The 15,849-nt window shown below is 32.9% G+C and overlaps 1 protein-coding gene across 7 annotated transcripts in view; it reads right to left on the bottom strand.

Annotated features, from left to right (window-relative positions):
• SLC9A9 (solute carrier family 9 member A9) overlaps positions 1 to 15,849 on the bottom strand; it is a 599,624-nt gene that overhangs the window by 566,528 nt on the left and 17,247 nt on the right. For 6 of the 7 annotated variants that reach the window (XM_072958726.1, XM_072958712.1, XM_072958718.1 and 3 more), the window contains one exon: positions 12,146 to 12,263. In XM_072958726.1, the coding sequence (XP_072814827.1) occupies positions 12,146 to 12,211 (66 nt within the window). In that variant the 5' untranslated portion in view covers positions 12,212 to 12,263. Of the gene's footprint in view, positions 1 to 12,145; positions 12,266 to 15,849 lie in introns of those variants that run through there. The other variant, XM_031678706.2, reaches the window with a different exon arrangement.

The raw sequence follows: 15,849 nt of genomic DNA on the forward strand, positions 1-15,849 counted from the left end.
TTAGTTATTGCAATACTTCCCAGAGGTTTCAATCTGCTCCTGTGCACTGTGATCCTTTAAGAACAGATTATAATATAACTCTTTTACAGAGTCTCATACAGTTAGGGTTCCAGGAAGTAGACTTCAGGAATTAGAAAAGTACAAATGGCTAATTAACAGAGTTCTAAAGTGATTTTTTTCCAACAGTAGATTCTTCATAGACACACAGCTGGTTAAACCAGTAATATTTCTAATTGTCATTAAGATATCATGAAAAAAAATCACCACTTTAGTTCTATTCCATCATTTCTCAATTATATCATGGATAGCCTAACATCTGACAATTGAGAGTAATTTAAAATATCTCTATAATACTAGTTAAGATGGTATCAAACATGAATAAATACCACACCACTTGTTAAGCCCTAATGGCATTTGATGACATAATACACAAACCTGTACCCTCAAATCTTGTTTCGTTGCCAGTAGCAAGATTGACTATATGGATTATGAATTTTCTCTACGGTAGGAATTGCCATAATGGCTCTTTTGCCCTCATTTTCCACAAGGTAGCTTCTGGTACTATTTTTATAAAATCCTTCTTTATTTACTTTTTAAGGTATTTCTTGGAGTTCTCTAATAAAGAGAAGTCCCTCCTCATGGTTAGTTAACACTTAGCAGGCTCATGAGCTGTTTTTTAAGTGAGAATCGGCCAGAAGCTTGCCCTTAGAGAATACATATAGAAGCAATACACTTTAATTTGGAGGAGTGGGGAAAGATTTCCGCACAGTAGGGTTTCCCTTAAAACATGGCAGTCCAGGTTTGGTAGGCAGTTAAGTATCTGTGTCTGGGTGAGGCACTCCAAAGTTGAAACAGTTTCTCCCTCCTTTCAGCTTCTCATCTCCTACTAGTGTAACCCCAATGTCCAAGGGTGATATAGTCTGTTAAGGTCAGCTTCCTAGGACACAGAGGAGGGCAGAGAAGGAAGCTGGGGCACATGAAGCATAATTAGCACATCTTCAAGGCCGACTAAGTAGTGATAAGTGCTATCATATTGAAATTTCTTGTCCTAATTTATGTTGACAGATGTTTACTTATTATCCAAAACAGGATATATCTGGTATTTACAGTGTGTTTAGACCCAGGTCAAACAAATGCAGCCCACTGTTGCATGTTTTGGTAAATAAAGCTTTATTGGAATCCAGCCTTGCCTATCAACTCTACAAAGACAGAGTTGAGTAGTTTGAAGGGTGATTTTAGATTTGCAAAGCCTATAAAATATTTACTATCCGGACTTTGACAGAAAAAGTGCACCAATCCCTGGTTTGACAGTCCTTATTTTTCTTTTCATTCTAATGTTCTAAAATGTTTCCAAAGTGACTGAAAGTTTATATTTTTGAAATTGAATTTTCTCTGTGAAAAGATTCGGTTTATTTTACACTAAAAAGCAAATTGTAGTTAAGTCTGTGTAATAGCTAGGCTAGCACATGAAGCTGAAAAGTGGGAAAATAAAATGTTTGTTTTGAAAATATCCTTTTTTAAAGATCACAAACATCTGGATATTTCCCAAGACATCTGGAATGCCAATTGATTGACTGGTTTATATTTAGCCAGGTGCATTTTGTAAACACTAGAGGTAAAAACTAAGCATTAGAGGTAAAAATAATAATTTCATGTAACATCTTTGTACAAAATAATTCTAATTTTAAATATCAGATTTCTTGCTTTTTAAAAGTACACCAAAAAGTACAAAGAAGTATATAATTCTATCAGAGACTTTAGAGAATTCAAAGAATATGATATTGCCTTTTTTTCCCTTTATTTTTTATTTAGTTATGAAATCTGTAATCTTATTGCCTGAATGATAAAAGATACTATCATTATAATGTTTCTTTAAAAGTCTTCAAAACTTAATGTATTTTTCAGTTATTATACAGTAGGGTATTAGCAAAATGGTTTGAGAAGTGTCCCATCTCTGAACAATTAAAGAAATAAAACTTGTTCCTTGGTCACTCAATGTCAGCCCTTTTGATGTCGGAATGGCCATTGGTTAGAGCCAAATAGATTGTCAGGAAAGGATCTCAGGCTTTGAAGCCAGACTAGGGTTTGACTCCTGGACCAAATTCCTTTTAGGCTGTTTGGGCTTAAGTTTCTACTCAGTAAAACGGGGATAATATTTTTATTAGCAATGTAGTACATATGGTGCCTGAAAAAGAATAATAAAACCATGGCTCCCATTTATTGACTTGCTTATTATATGCCAACCAGTAAACTCAGTATGTCATATACTTTACATCATTTAATCCTCACAAAAGCCATAAAGGTAGGTATGCTATAATCTCTAATTCAGAGATGAGTTAATTGAAATGTTAACTTCCAGTTTACAAATTCTATCCTTAAAAGAGCAGCTACCAACCATCTACTGCCTACTACATGCTGGTGACTTGGCATTTATTTTCTCTTAAAGTTAAGAGAGGTTAAATAGTTTGCTAAAATTACACAACTAATAAGAGACAGAGCTGGGGTCAAAACCTAGGAAGAAAACTTTGCAAGGTCGTTGCCTTTAACTTTTTCTATAGTACCTCAGCAAAAATTAGCTACTATCATAATTATTACCATAGGTATCAGCTTAAAAAATAAACTTAAAATCAATTCACTAAAGAAAAAAAATATATCTATGCATTATGTTTGAAAGTTGACAAATGTAGTTAGGAAATCAAATAGTTTCATGGACAACCTTTTGAACTGAGAGCATCTACTTTTGTACCAAATTGCAAAGTAAGTATGAGGACGACTTCTAAAAGTCAAAATACAGCTAAGCATTCCACACCTGTATCGACTTTCCCAGGACAATCTTTCTAGGAACAAAACTTTAAATATTCCCTCCTCCTCAAAAAAAAGCTTGTAATTTTATACTCTAAAGCTATGTTCATATCTGCATCAGCTATCTTAGTGTGTGTTGCTGAAAAATGACAAAGCCAACAATTGTCATCTCAAGCTCTGAGAAAGAAAGGTACAGTAATGTTTATGAAAAAGCATAGTGCCAGATGAACTCCATGTCAGAAATATCAACTTGAGTTCCCATGTTCTTGTATCTTTACCGCAGATTGTCAGCCAGAGTGGTATGTAGAAAATATATAGCTTGCCTGACATTTCCACATTTTTCTTGTTGAAATAGACTCAGACTTATGGGATAAATGGATTAAAACTTCTGTCTAAATAGACCTTTTCCTCTTTTGATTTTTTTTTTCCACTTAGTAGATTTAGGAATGGGCTGCTAACATGTCTGCTAAGAAATGGCATATATCCGGGAGAATTCCTACAAAAATTTAATTTTTATTACAACATTTAGACAAGTTTTGAAGAAGATGTCTTCAAACAATAAAAGACAGTGTTCCAATAAAATCAAAAAATTTTGACCACCTAACTCTCAGGAAATAATTTCCTGCAAATTTTGCAGGAAGTATAGAAACCAGTCCATTCTGTGCAATTTCATTGGGGACAGAAAGCATTAGAAATATTAACAGGCTTTTCTGTTTTGCCTTTTCATCATTCTATTCTTTCCACAGATAGATAATCAACCATAATTGATCCCTCTTTTGATCATCCACTCATTAATTTCTGAACCTATGAGTATGCCACCTGGTGGTGGAAAGGTGTTTATCTGCCATTTGCAAAGGATTGGAACTTTTGTGGATCCTTTAAGAAAAAAGGCAGTTATCTTATTGAATGAAATGTCAGACAAAGAAAGACAAATATAATATGATATCATTTATATGTGGAATCTAAAAAAATACACAAATACTATTTACAAACCAAAAATAGACATATAGACATAGAAAACAAACAATGTTTACCAAAGGGGAAAGGGCAGGGAGGGAAAAATTAGGGGTTGGAGATTAACAGACACACATTACTGTATATAAAATATATAAACAAGGACCTACTGTATAGTACAGGGAACTATATTCAATTTCTTTCAATAACAAATAATGGAAAAGAATCTGAAAAAACAACATATATATGTATGTATACGTATAACTGAATCACTTTACTGTACACCTGAAACTAACATCATAAATCAACTACACTTCAATAAAAATTTTTTAAAAAGAAAAAGGCAGTATCTTGATAATTCTGCTTGCATGACCAATTATTCAACTGATTTGTTTCAATCATTTCCTTTTTCCAGAATTAAAGTCAAGTATTATTCATTATTACTGTTTAATCCTAGTTTTTGCTGGTCAGTATAATGAGCAGAAAGTAACCAGGGAGAAATAAAGGCTTATAGCCGGAGGGAGTCTTGCCTTTCTCACACTTCTAGGGACATGAGGAGAACATTCTCAGAGGTTATGAGTGTACCTCATAGGTCTTAAAAACAGTTTGAATTATGCTTTTCTTACTCTAGGGTACAACATTTGATAGCTTGAAAGTAGATACTGAAGCATTTAAATTTGAAGTTCTCTTGGAAAACCTATAATGCAGAACTCACCTAATTTTTATACTTTTTCTATTAATACTTTAAAAATGCAAAATTAAATTTATTCCTAAGGATAATAGACTATTTTTATGGTAGCTTTTTATAGCTGAAGATAGAAAAGATTAAATTACCATTTTAACAGTGAATTGCTTTAACTATTTTAATAACACACTGATTTTTACAAAAGAACCTTAACTCTTGCCTCATCAGTAGATTAGGTTGCCACATAAAACAGGGAATGCCAGTTAAATTTCAATTTCAGGCAAACAATAAGTACATTTTTAAGTCTAAGTATGCCCCCTACAATATTTGGAACATGGATTACTGAAAAAAGTTCCTTGTTCATCTCAATTTCAAGTTTAAATGAGAATCCTGTATTTTTATTTGCTAAATCTGGCAACCCTATGGGTAGACCGAGCCCTTTGTATGGTTTTCAAGAGTTCAGTTGGCTATCAACATCCTTTACATTCAGCCATTCGTTCATTCACTTACTCATGAATTCATTTAACAGGTATTTGAATACTTCCTATACTATTGTCAGCATGGGGGATAGTTTTACAAAAACCCCTTACTTCATAGATCAATGGTTCTCATTATTGGTTGTCCATTGTAATCAGCTTAGAACTTTTTAAAACATGTTAATGGAGCCCTAGATACAACTCTCAAAGATTCTGAATTACTTTTTTTGTGGTCTGTCCTGGTCATTAGACTTTTATAATCTCCCCAGATGATTCTAATGTATGGCCAAATTTGGGGCCCATTCGAGACAAATTAAGTTTTTAGTCCTTATTCTGCAATGCCTGCACCTGCCACCAGGTGTACCCATTAATGCTTGATTCACTCAGAACATCAACTCTCTTCAGAGAAGCAAATTCCAAACAATTTTAACTGATTGAGATTTTTTCCAAAGTAATACAACTCTTTTTTAAAGTTAGCATTATGCATTTTTAAATTAAACTATTTTGCCTCAATTTTTAAGGTATGAATACTTAAATAAATTCATTCATCCATTCATTCAAAAATACTTATTTCTGTCTAAGCATTGGACATTGTACCAGGCACTGAGGATAAAGCCATGAAAAAAGACAAAGCTCCTATTCCTGCAGGAGAGACAGACAATCAAGATGGAGACAAAAAATAAACACGTCCTATGAAGAAAAATAATCAAGGAGTCAAAAAGTATTAAGCAGTGGGAAAGGGTGGCATTTTAGAGCAATCAGGAAAAACTTCTCAGGGGACGTTTGACCAGACAACTGAAAGAGGTGAAGGATTGAATCTGCAAAGTTATCCAGTGAAAGATAAAAGAAATAGCAAGTAGGAAGGCCCTGAAGCTAGAGCAAACTTGGTGTACTTGTAGGAAGATTTGGAAGGATCGTGTAGTTGGAGTGACAGGAAGGGGAGAGTAGTATAAGATTAGGCCAGACAGAAGGGTATGTAGGTCCTTAGGCCAAAGTAAAGACACTGAGCTGTATTCTGGGCTGTAGGGCAACATATATGGTCTACTTTACATTGTAAAAATATCACCCTGGTTTCCATATAGAAACTGGATGGTAGGTAATGGTCTGGTAGAAGCAGGCAGAAATTTAGGTGATTACTGCAGTGTTCAGGTAAGAGATGATGGTGAGTTAGACTAGGGTGGTAGCAGTGGAGGTTTCAAGAAGTGGTCAGGCTTAGGATATATTTTAAAATAAATTCAACAGTTCTTGCAGACAGATTGGATGTAAAGTGTAAAGGAAAGAGAAAATAAGAATGTCTTGGATTTTAGCTATCTACTAAGATGGGGATAAAGGGCAGACACAAGGGTTCTGGTAGGGCCACGTTAAGTTTGAGGGGCTTCCCCGTGGATAGGTCGTTACGGCAGGTAAGTGTATTAGGAGCTCAGAGAAGCAATCAAGGCTGCAAATATAAGTTAGATCATCATCTATACATGAAAGTGTACCTTTTTCCTCAAGTTTAACACACTAGGTCTGTTTAAACAAAGTGGCGTGGTCATTTTCTTTCAAAGTGAATTACTTTCTCTAGGAGTTATACCTGGGACCTTCTAAACTACATTGGCGCCTGATGACTTACAAACATTTACTACAGAAAATGTATGTAAAAGGAAACACTGCCTCCACAACTTTTTAAATATCCCAGGGATCAGCACAAGAAGTAATTGTGAAATTATATTGGATGATGCATGAGGCCTTTTAAAACTATAACTAAAAAAAAACCTCATGACTAGGAAATGATAATTTTCATCTGTAACTGCTTTTTTTCTTAAAATTTTTTCACATACTTTAATATATGAGCAATCCATAAGTACTTTTTAATGTGTTTATATTAGTGACTATGTATATTGCTAAAAGTTTTTTTAAGAAAGTTAATTTTAATTAATCAGCAAAACACTACTATTGGTCAACTTTTAGAGTACGGAAATAGTTGTATTAAACAGCAATAGGATTCATTTCCATTTTTCTACCCCTGATCCCTGGACCTGTGAATTCTGGCTATGGAAGAAACAATATCATATACTGGGTGCTGATTTAGACACAGCCTCCTGGAGAATATGGGAGTAGCATCACTCACTGTTACTCCTAGTGATCCACTAGCAAAACTTTTGCTTCGTGTACTTGCAATCTTACACTCTGATCTAGAGGTCTGAGTTTCAAAGGGAGGAATGTTTCCAGCAGGAGGCACAGGTAGAACACCATGTGAAGACAGAACTGGAGTAACGCATCTGCAAGCCAAAGAATGCCAAAAACTGCTGCAAATTACCAGAAGCTAGGAAGAGGCAAGGGAGGATTTCCCTATAAGTTTCAGAGAGAGCACAGCCTTGCAGACACCTTGATTTTGAACTTCTAGTCTCTAGAGCTGTGAGACAACAGATTTTGGGGTTATTTTTATAAGCCACCTAGATTGTGGTAATTTATTATGGCAGCCTTAGAAGAGTGAGACAGCCATAGTTTTAATAAATCCTCTAGATTTAAAAAGGTACAGCACTTATTTAGAAAGATTTATTATTTTCTAGGAACTATTAGCTAAGGGGCTGTGTCTCCTGTCTTTCAGAAGCAGTTAAGAAGGAACAAGAAGGTAAATTGAATCAGGTAGTATATAGTCTTTAAGTGAAAGAAATGTTTATGCTTTCCACAACAAAGCATCTTTTTTTTTTCCGCTTTAAGAGAACAATAGGCTGATTCTAGATATGGAACAAAATTGGCAAGCAGAATTGGCGACTATAAGCCAGTTTTATAAGCATAACAGAGGATGATTTACCATCCAATGATGTACTTTAAAACTTAACACGAATCAAGGGTTTAAAAGATGGGCAGGTCATTTATGTTGCCCAAACTCCTAGAGAAATATTTGACTTGGGCCAAGGAGGCAGAGATACTCCAGACAGTTGGGGGAAGGGAACAGGGGATAGTTTTAATACCATAAGGAAACTTTTAAAGGAGTATAACATCCATCATTTTGTCAACAGTGATTTCGTTAAGGCTGATATTTTAGAGCAGTTCAATAGGACTCTGAAATCTAAAATGTGGTGTTAATTTACAGCTCAAAACATATTTTAATACATTAATATAATTCATCACTTTATCACTAGGTACAACCATCAGATATTCTGCAAAAAATATCTATAAATGTCATAGCCAGAAATTCTTTAGCACTTTAAGAGAAAAAACAAAAAATTCCATTTTGTGAGAAAGGAAATCATGGCATCTGGGTCAAAGGAGAAATTCAAAAAGTGGGTCCAGGAGGTAATAATAAGAAAGATATATTCAGCAATAGAAGTGGTGATCAGGAGTTAGAAACTAGTTATTAGTTAAAAGATCATGAAGAAGCAGAGATAAGCTGCTAGAATAACAAAAAATCATAACTCTATGCCAAGAGTCAATACACAACATAGAAAAATAAATTATTTATACAAAGGGATATGCTCATCAAATGAACAAGACTTTGATGATTCAGAAATTTTACATGGTGGAAAGTAGGTAAATAAAAATAGTTTTTATATTGCACTACCCAGCAATATTTCAATATTACCTTTCCCCTGAAGTTTAAGGCTATCTGATGGTTGAGAGTTAAGCAGATCAAGGCCCCAGAACAAGGAAATCACCCCTAAAGATGCTACCTTCTGGTGTGAAGGGCCATATTATCTAGAGGAATAAGTATAAACTATCAACTATGTATACACATACACATATACAGATATCTATGTATGTATGTGTGTGTGTGTATATGTGTGTGTGTGTGTGTGTGTATATATATATATATATATTTTTTTTTTTTTTTTTTTTTTTTTTTAGGAAAAAACAATTTAGTTCAAGTCATCTTCTATGGTCCTCTCAGAATTTTATGTTAGATCTTTTGCTTTTAGCTGGCTAAGACAAGTAAGTGGGAAGACCACATGAAACATTTTATTGTCAGGCCCGGAAGTGGATGTATCCTATCTACCACATTACTTTGTCCAGCATCCAGTCACAAGGCCATATCCATATTGCAATCTGGGTCAGGAAAAGTAGTCTTCCCATTCGGAAAGGGAAATGGGATTGATGAGCATCTAGCAATTTCTGCAAAAAACAAAAACAAAACAAAACGTTGGTACATACAAACATGCACAAATATTCCCTATTTCCCTTTTATTGGTATTTGCAGGTATGTCTGGGTCCAACTATTAATTTTCAACCTTTTGAATTAGATTGGTTTTTGATTCTCTTTAATCTATAGTTTATATACTTGGGTTTTGCTTTGTGATTTGATTTGAGAGTTTATTCCATTTAAATTTATTGATCTGATAGATATGTTTGGTCTTAGTTTTGTCAAATTGTTATGTTTTATGTTTAATATTATGTTTGCTATAAGGTTTTGTTTTTTATTTGGTTTAGTTTTAATCTTGTTTATTTTCTTCCTAATAATTTCAATAGTTTTCTTTTTAAAATTAATATAACTTATCCTCCGATATTTATAGACTTGAAAAGTCTGTTGGCTTTAAACATGTGCAATAATTTGGTTTTGCATTAAATTCTTAGGATGTTCTTTCTTTTTCTGAGAAAACTGTAAATAATGTTGCATCACCTTCTAGCACTAATTATAACTAAGATGAATTTCTATACAATTTTCTCTTTAGTTTTGAAATAAGGTAAATTTGGGTGCTATTTCTTGATACTGACTTATTTGTGTAAACATGTTCTAAAACAACATGTTGTTGAAACTGCTAAATAGCCTTCCAAAGTGTTGCACTAACTCACCATCCCACCAGCAAAGCATGAGTTTCTGTTGCTTCACATTCTTGCCAACTCTTATTATTTCTAGTTATTTTAATCTTAGTCATGTGAAAGGGTATGTATATAGTAGTAACTTACCCGCATTTCAGTTTGTATTTTTCTGATGACTATTGATAGTGAATATTTTTCATGTTTTTATTGACTACTTATACTTTCACATATTATTTATATATAGTTTTATATAAAATATAATTATAATGTAAATATATTATGTATATTATATATGTATAATTATATACATAAATTTGATAGATATAACATTTTCTCACAATCTATGGCTTGTCTTTTCATTTTCTTAACAGTGTGTTTTAAACAGCAGAAGTTATCCTGAGAAAGGAGAACAAAGTGGGAGGCCTGACTTCCTGATTTCAAACTATATTATAAAGCAAAAGTAATTGAAATAGTATGATACTGGCATAAAAACAGACACATTGACTAACAGAACAGAATCGAGAACCCAGAGATAAATCCAAGAAATATTTGACAAGGGAGCCAAGAATACTTCATGGAGAAAAGATAGTCTCTTCAATAAACGGTGCTGGGAAAATTGGATATTCTCTTACAAAAGAATGAAATTAGGTCACTGCCTTACACATCTCACAAAAATTAACTTGAAATGCATTAAAGACTTCAATATAAGACCAGAAACAATAAAACTTCTAGAAGAAAACATTAAAAAAAAAACTCCTTGACATAGGTCTTGGCAATAATTTTTTGTTATGACACCTAAAAGCACAAGCAACAAAATCAAAGAAACAAATGGGGCTTTATCACTTAAAAGCTTCTGCACAGCGAAAGAAATTATCAACAAAGTGAAAGGCCTACCTACAGAATGGGAAAAAGTATTTGCAAACTGTATATTTGATGAGACTAATAACAAAAGTATACAAAGAACTCATACAACTCAACAGCAAAAACACAAACAATCCAATTTAAAAGATGGGGAAAAGACCTGAATAGATACTTTTCCAAACAAGATATACAAACGGCCAACAGCTACATGATGAGGTGCTCAACATCACAAATCATCAGGGAAATGCAAATCACAACAACAAGATATTACCTCCTGTTAAAATGGCTATCATCAAAAAGACAAGAAATAACAAATGGTGGTGATGATACAGAAAAAAGGGAACACTTGTGCACTGTTGGAGGGATTGTAAATTGGCATAGACACCATGAATAAAAGTATACCATTTCCTCAAAAATATTAAAAAAAGAACTACATATGATCTAGCAATTCCACTTTGGAAATACATTTGAAGTACACGAAAACACTAATGCTAAAATATATATGCACCCCAATGTTCATAGCAACATTTTTACAATAGTAAAGACATGAAAACAACCAAAGTGTGTCCACTGATGAATAAATAAAAAAGTTAATGTATAATAAAAATAAGTAATATAAAATATATGTAAGAAATAATATATACATAAATACATATATACATATATGATGGAATATTATTCAGTCATAAAAAGAAGGAAATATTGCCATTTGTGACATGATTGGACCTTAAAGGCATTATGCTAAGTGATAAAAGACAAACAGAGAAAGACAAATACTATATGATCTCACTTATATATAGAGCCCCCCCAATAAAACCAAAAACAAAAAACAAACTCATACTAAAAGAGAGAAGATTTGTGGTTACCAGAGGTGGAGGGGTGGGGGGTATTGGATGACAGTGGTCAAAAACACAAACTTCCAGTTATAAGATAAATAAGTAAGGATACAATACACAACATGATGACTATAGTTAACTATACTGTATAGCATATTTAAAAGTTGTTGAGACAGTAAGTCCTAAGAATTCTCATCACACATTTAAAAATTTTTTTCTTTTTTTTTTTTGGTATCTCTACAAGATGATGGATGTTAACTAAACTAGTTGTGATAATCATTTCACAAATATGTAAGCCAAATCATTAGGCTGTACACCTTCAAGTTATACAGTGCTGTATGTCAACTGTATATGAATAAAACTGGAAAAGTAAAGGTACTGTTGCAAAATCTAAAAATAAAAATAATAACTCACTTATTAAAACCACTCCAAAAGGAATTAAGACTGTGACTGTGTCATAACAAAATATACTGTAATACAGATTCACACTAGAAAATGGGTAATAAAACAACCCTGAGTGGGAAGCACAGAAGAAAAAAAGAAGGGCAGTTATCATCATGAGACATTTTGGTATCTCTACAGGTGCTTCAAGCAAGAAAAAAAATCAAGCAAGAAAACACAATGAAGTAAGGATAAGTTGGATGAGCACTGTAAACCAACAGCTAACATGAAACTGGAAAAGAAAAAAGGAATAGGAAAGCCAAAATCATAAAATAAATAATGTTAAAAAAAAAGAAAGAGTATTAGTAAATTTCAAGCCAGTCTTAAAACATATAGCTACTCCATTGTACCTTGGGATGAAGTGTGGTCTTATACTGCCAAACGGAGGTTTTAGAGTTGCAGTGATTTCCTCGCATTGAGCATTCCTTTGGGATGTCATCAGTCAGGATGCTCTCTCCTCGTCAGTGCCTGCAATTTATGTTCAAACAATTATATCTCAGAAACCACATGTTCAGTCTCCCAATAACCTTTGTAAGCAATCACCCAGTCAATTTAACTCCTTACCTCTTAAAACGGATTTTATATATTTTACAAAATAATTTATTAAACTACAAAATTAACAATAAAATCATTTAAAAATAAAGAACAGAATTTTTAATTTTGATAAAATAATTTTATAATTTTCTGATTTCATGATAAGAGCTTTTGATATTTCATTGCAAAAACTTTTATCTACTCCAGTCTGTGAAGATTTTCTCCTCGGTTTTCTTCTAGAAGTTTTATGTTTTAGTTTTTATGTTTTGATCGATGACTCACTTCAAGTTAAGTACCTGTGGGTTTTGAAAATTAAATCAATGTTACATTAATAGAATAATTTTACTTGGTAATGATGTAATATTATTTTTATGCATTGCTGGATTTGAGTGACAATATTTTGATAAGAATTTTTGCATCTATCTATGTTCATGAGGGATATTGGTTTATAGTTCTGTTTGCTTACAATATCCAACTGGTTTTAGCATATTAGGATAATGTTGGCATCATAAAATGACTTGGCAGTGATTCATTAGCACTATTTTCTGAAGGAGTCTATGTAAGATTAGCATTGCTTTCCTTTCAATATATGTTTGAATCTACCAGTCCAACTTTGTGGGACTGGTATTTTCTTTGTGGGATATTTTTAAATAATCAATTTCCTTTTTTTTAAAATAGAAGAGTTATTTACATGTGGTTTTTTTTCCCCTGTACCAGTTTTATTAATTGGGACTTCCAGGAATTTTCAATTTTATCCTAAGTAGTCATAGCTTTTAACAAAATATGTCATTATTCTTTTAATGTATGTAGGCTCCAAAGAGTTTTCCCCTCTTAAATCTTGTCTTTGGCAATTTTTGTCTTCTTTCATTTTTTTATACTAAGTCTAGCAAGAACTTTATCAACTTTAGCGATTTTTTCAGAGAACTATCTCTTTGCTCAATTGATTTTATCATTTATTTTCTACTTAATTCATTATTCTATTCCTTATTTCATTCCTTCTACTTATGTTGGGTTTAAATTTTTTTTTTTTACTTTCTAAAATCAAAGCTTAAATCATTAGTATTTAAATATTTCCTCTTTTCTAATATTAGCATTTAAGGCTATAAATTTCCCCATAAGAATTATTTTAGTTGCATTCTACAAATTTTGATGTGCTATTTTCATTACAGTTCATCATTTCATTCAGTTCAACATTTTTTCTAATTTACCATATTACTTATTAACTGAATCAGGGGTTATTTAGAACTGTGTAGCTAATTCTCAAATGTTTAGGTATTTATTTCCAGGTAAGTTTTGTTATTGTTTTCTAAATTAACTTCATTGTGGTCACAGAATACATGCTGTATGACTTTGATTATTTTATTGGAACTTCTTTTTTAGTTCAACATATGATCTATCTTGACAAATATTCCCTGTGCATGCAAAAAGATGTATTCTTTGTTGGGTATAGTTTTCCATAATTTCAGTTAGGTCATTCAGGATGGTACTGCTATTCATGTTTCCTATACACTTAGAAATTTTCTGTCAACTTATTTTATTAATACTGAATTGTGTTGAAATCTTCAACTACATTTATGGGTTAATTTGTTTTTCCTTTCAGTTCTCTTAGTTTTTGCTTCCTGTATTTTGAAGCTCTGTTTTAGGTTCATATGCATTTAGAATTATGTCCTCTTGGTGAATTGATCCTTTAATTATTATGAGATGATACTCTTTACTTTGGTAATATTGCTTGATCTGAACAATACTGTTTTGTTTTATTTCATCAGATACAAACACAGCCACTTTAGCTTTTTTTATGACTAAAAACCTATCATTGTCTTTATATTTAAAGTGATTTTTTTTTACTTTGGATATGTTTTTCAGGTCTAGATGTTAATTTTAGTTCTTTTTTCATATTTCTAATTCCCCTCATTTTTATGTTTTCCTCTAAATCCTTAAAAATATTTATAATTTCTTTTTAAAGAATGTCTGCTAATTATCATCTATTTTATTTGTGGCTTTGCTGCTATTAACTAACTGCATTCTTAGTTTATTAGTCACTTTTTCCTGCATGTTGAATAATTTTTGATTCAATGCTAATGATGATTTTCATGTTGTTGTGTCTGGAGTTTTAGTTTTCCTCTAAAGAATGCGCTTTTGTATGCATGGAGGGGGGCATAATTATTTCATCCATTTGAGGTGGTTTAAAAAGTTTTGTTCATGAGATGCTAGAATAGCCTTAATTCAGACATAATTTAGCCTTCTTACTAAGATATGACCCTTTGGGGATCTCTACTGAATTCCTTGATTGTTCACCAATGTTTCTCCACGTTGGCTGGTCTGAGCTCAAATATCTCCCAGGCCTGTTCATGCTCTCTGCTTCCTGTCTTTCATTCTGGAAAGTGCCTTCAGTTAGAAAGGTGGAATGATTGTTGAACTCACTTAAGTGGTCTCCCTTCTCTTTAGGATCACAGCCTTGTGTTGCCTGTTTTCCAAAGTCTGAAAACAGTTGTTTCTTATATTTTGTCCAGTTTTTTAGTTGTTTATGGTGTACTAATCTAGTACTTATTACTTGCCTTATATTTTTTGCCTTTTTATTGTAAAATTAAATTAAATTAAACACACAAAAGAAAATGTAGCTTAGTGAATTAATGTAAAGTTAAATGCCTGCCATGCATGATCTGAATTTTTGTGTCCCCCCCCCCCCAAATTCATATGTTAAAATCCTAATCCTCAAAGGTGGGGCCTTTGTTTAAATCATGGGGGTGGAACCCTCACAAATGGGATTAGTGCCTTATAAAAGAGGCAATAGAGAGCTCCCTAGCCCTTTCTGCCCATTGGGAATACAAGGAGGTCTTTAACCTGGAAGAAGGCCCTCACCCAACCATGCCAATGTTGTCATCATGGACTTCCAGCTCCAACACAGTGAGAAATAAACTTCCATTGTTTATAAGCTACTCAGTTTTGGTATTTTGTTATAGCAGCCCAAAACCTTTATAACCTAAGTCTAAGTCTAAGACAAAACTTTTATAACCACCACCCTGGCCAAGAAACAGAAATTCGCTAGCTATCCTGGAAGCCTCTCTGTGTGCTATTCCCCATTCAACAGCCCCCTTCTATCCATATCTAGTATCTCAGTTTTTGTAATACTCATTTCCTTGGAGTTTTTGTGGCTTTCAATCATCCAAGTGGGCACCCTTAGACACTATACAGTCTTACCCATTTTTGTTACCTTGAATTGTCTTCTAAGTCTCTTTTCATGTAGAGGTGTTCCCTTCATCCCTTTCTTTTCTTTACTATTTATCTTTTTAAGAATTGAGCTGTTTGTCTTGTCCATGTTCTCACAGTCTGAATTTCGCTGATTATGTATTCATGGTGTAATTCAACGTGTTGTTTTTTCTGTTTCTTGCAAGCTGTCTTCAGGATCCAAAAGCTTGATAAAACTACCTTTTTATTCCTTTGGTAAGACTATAATTTTTATCTGAAGGCACTTACAGCTTGTTTTCACTCAATTTTATGTTTGCAGCCATTTGTGTTCAAT

Source organism: Vicugna pacos, chromosome 1, assembly GCF_048564905.1.
Source record: "Vicugna pacos chromosome 1, VicPac4, whole genome shotgun sequence".
NCBI classification, from domain to species: Eukaryota; Metazoa; Chordata; class Mammalia; order Artiodactyla; family Camelidae; genus Vicugna; species Vicugna pacos.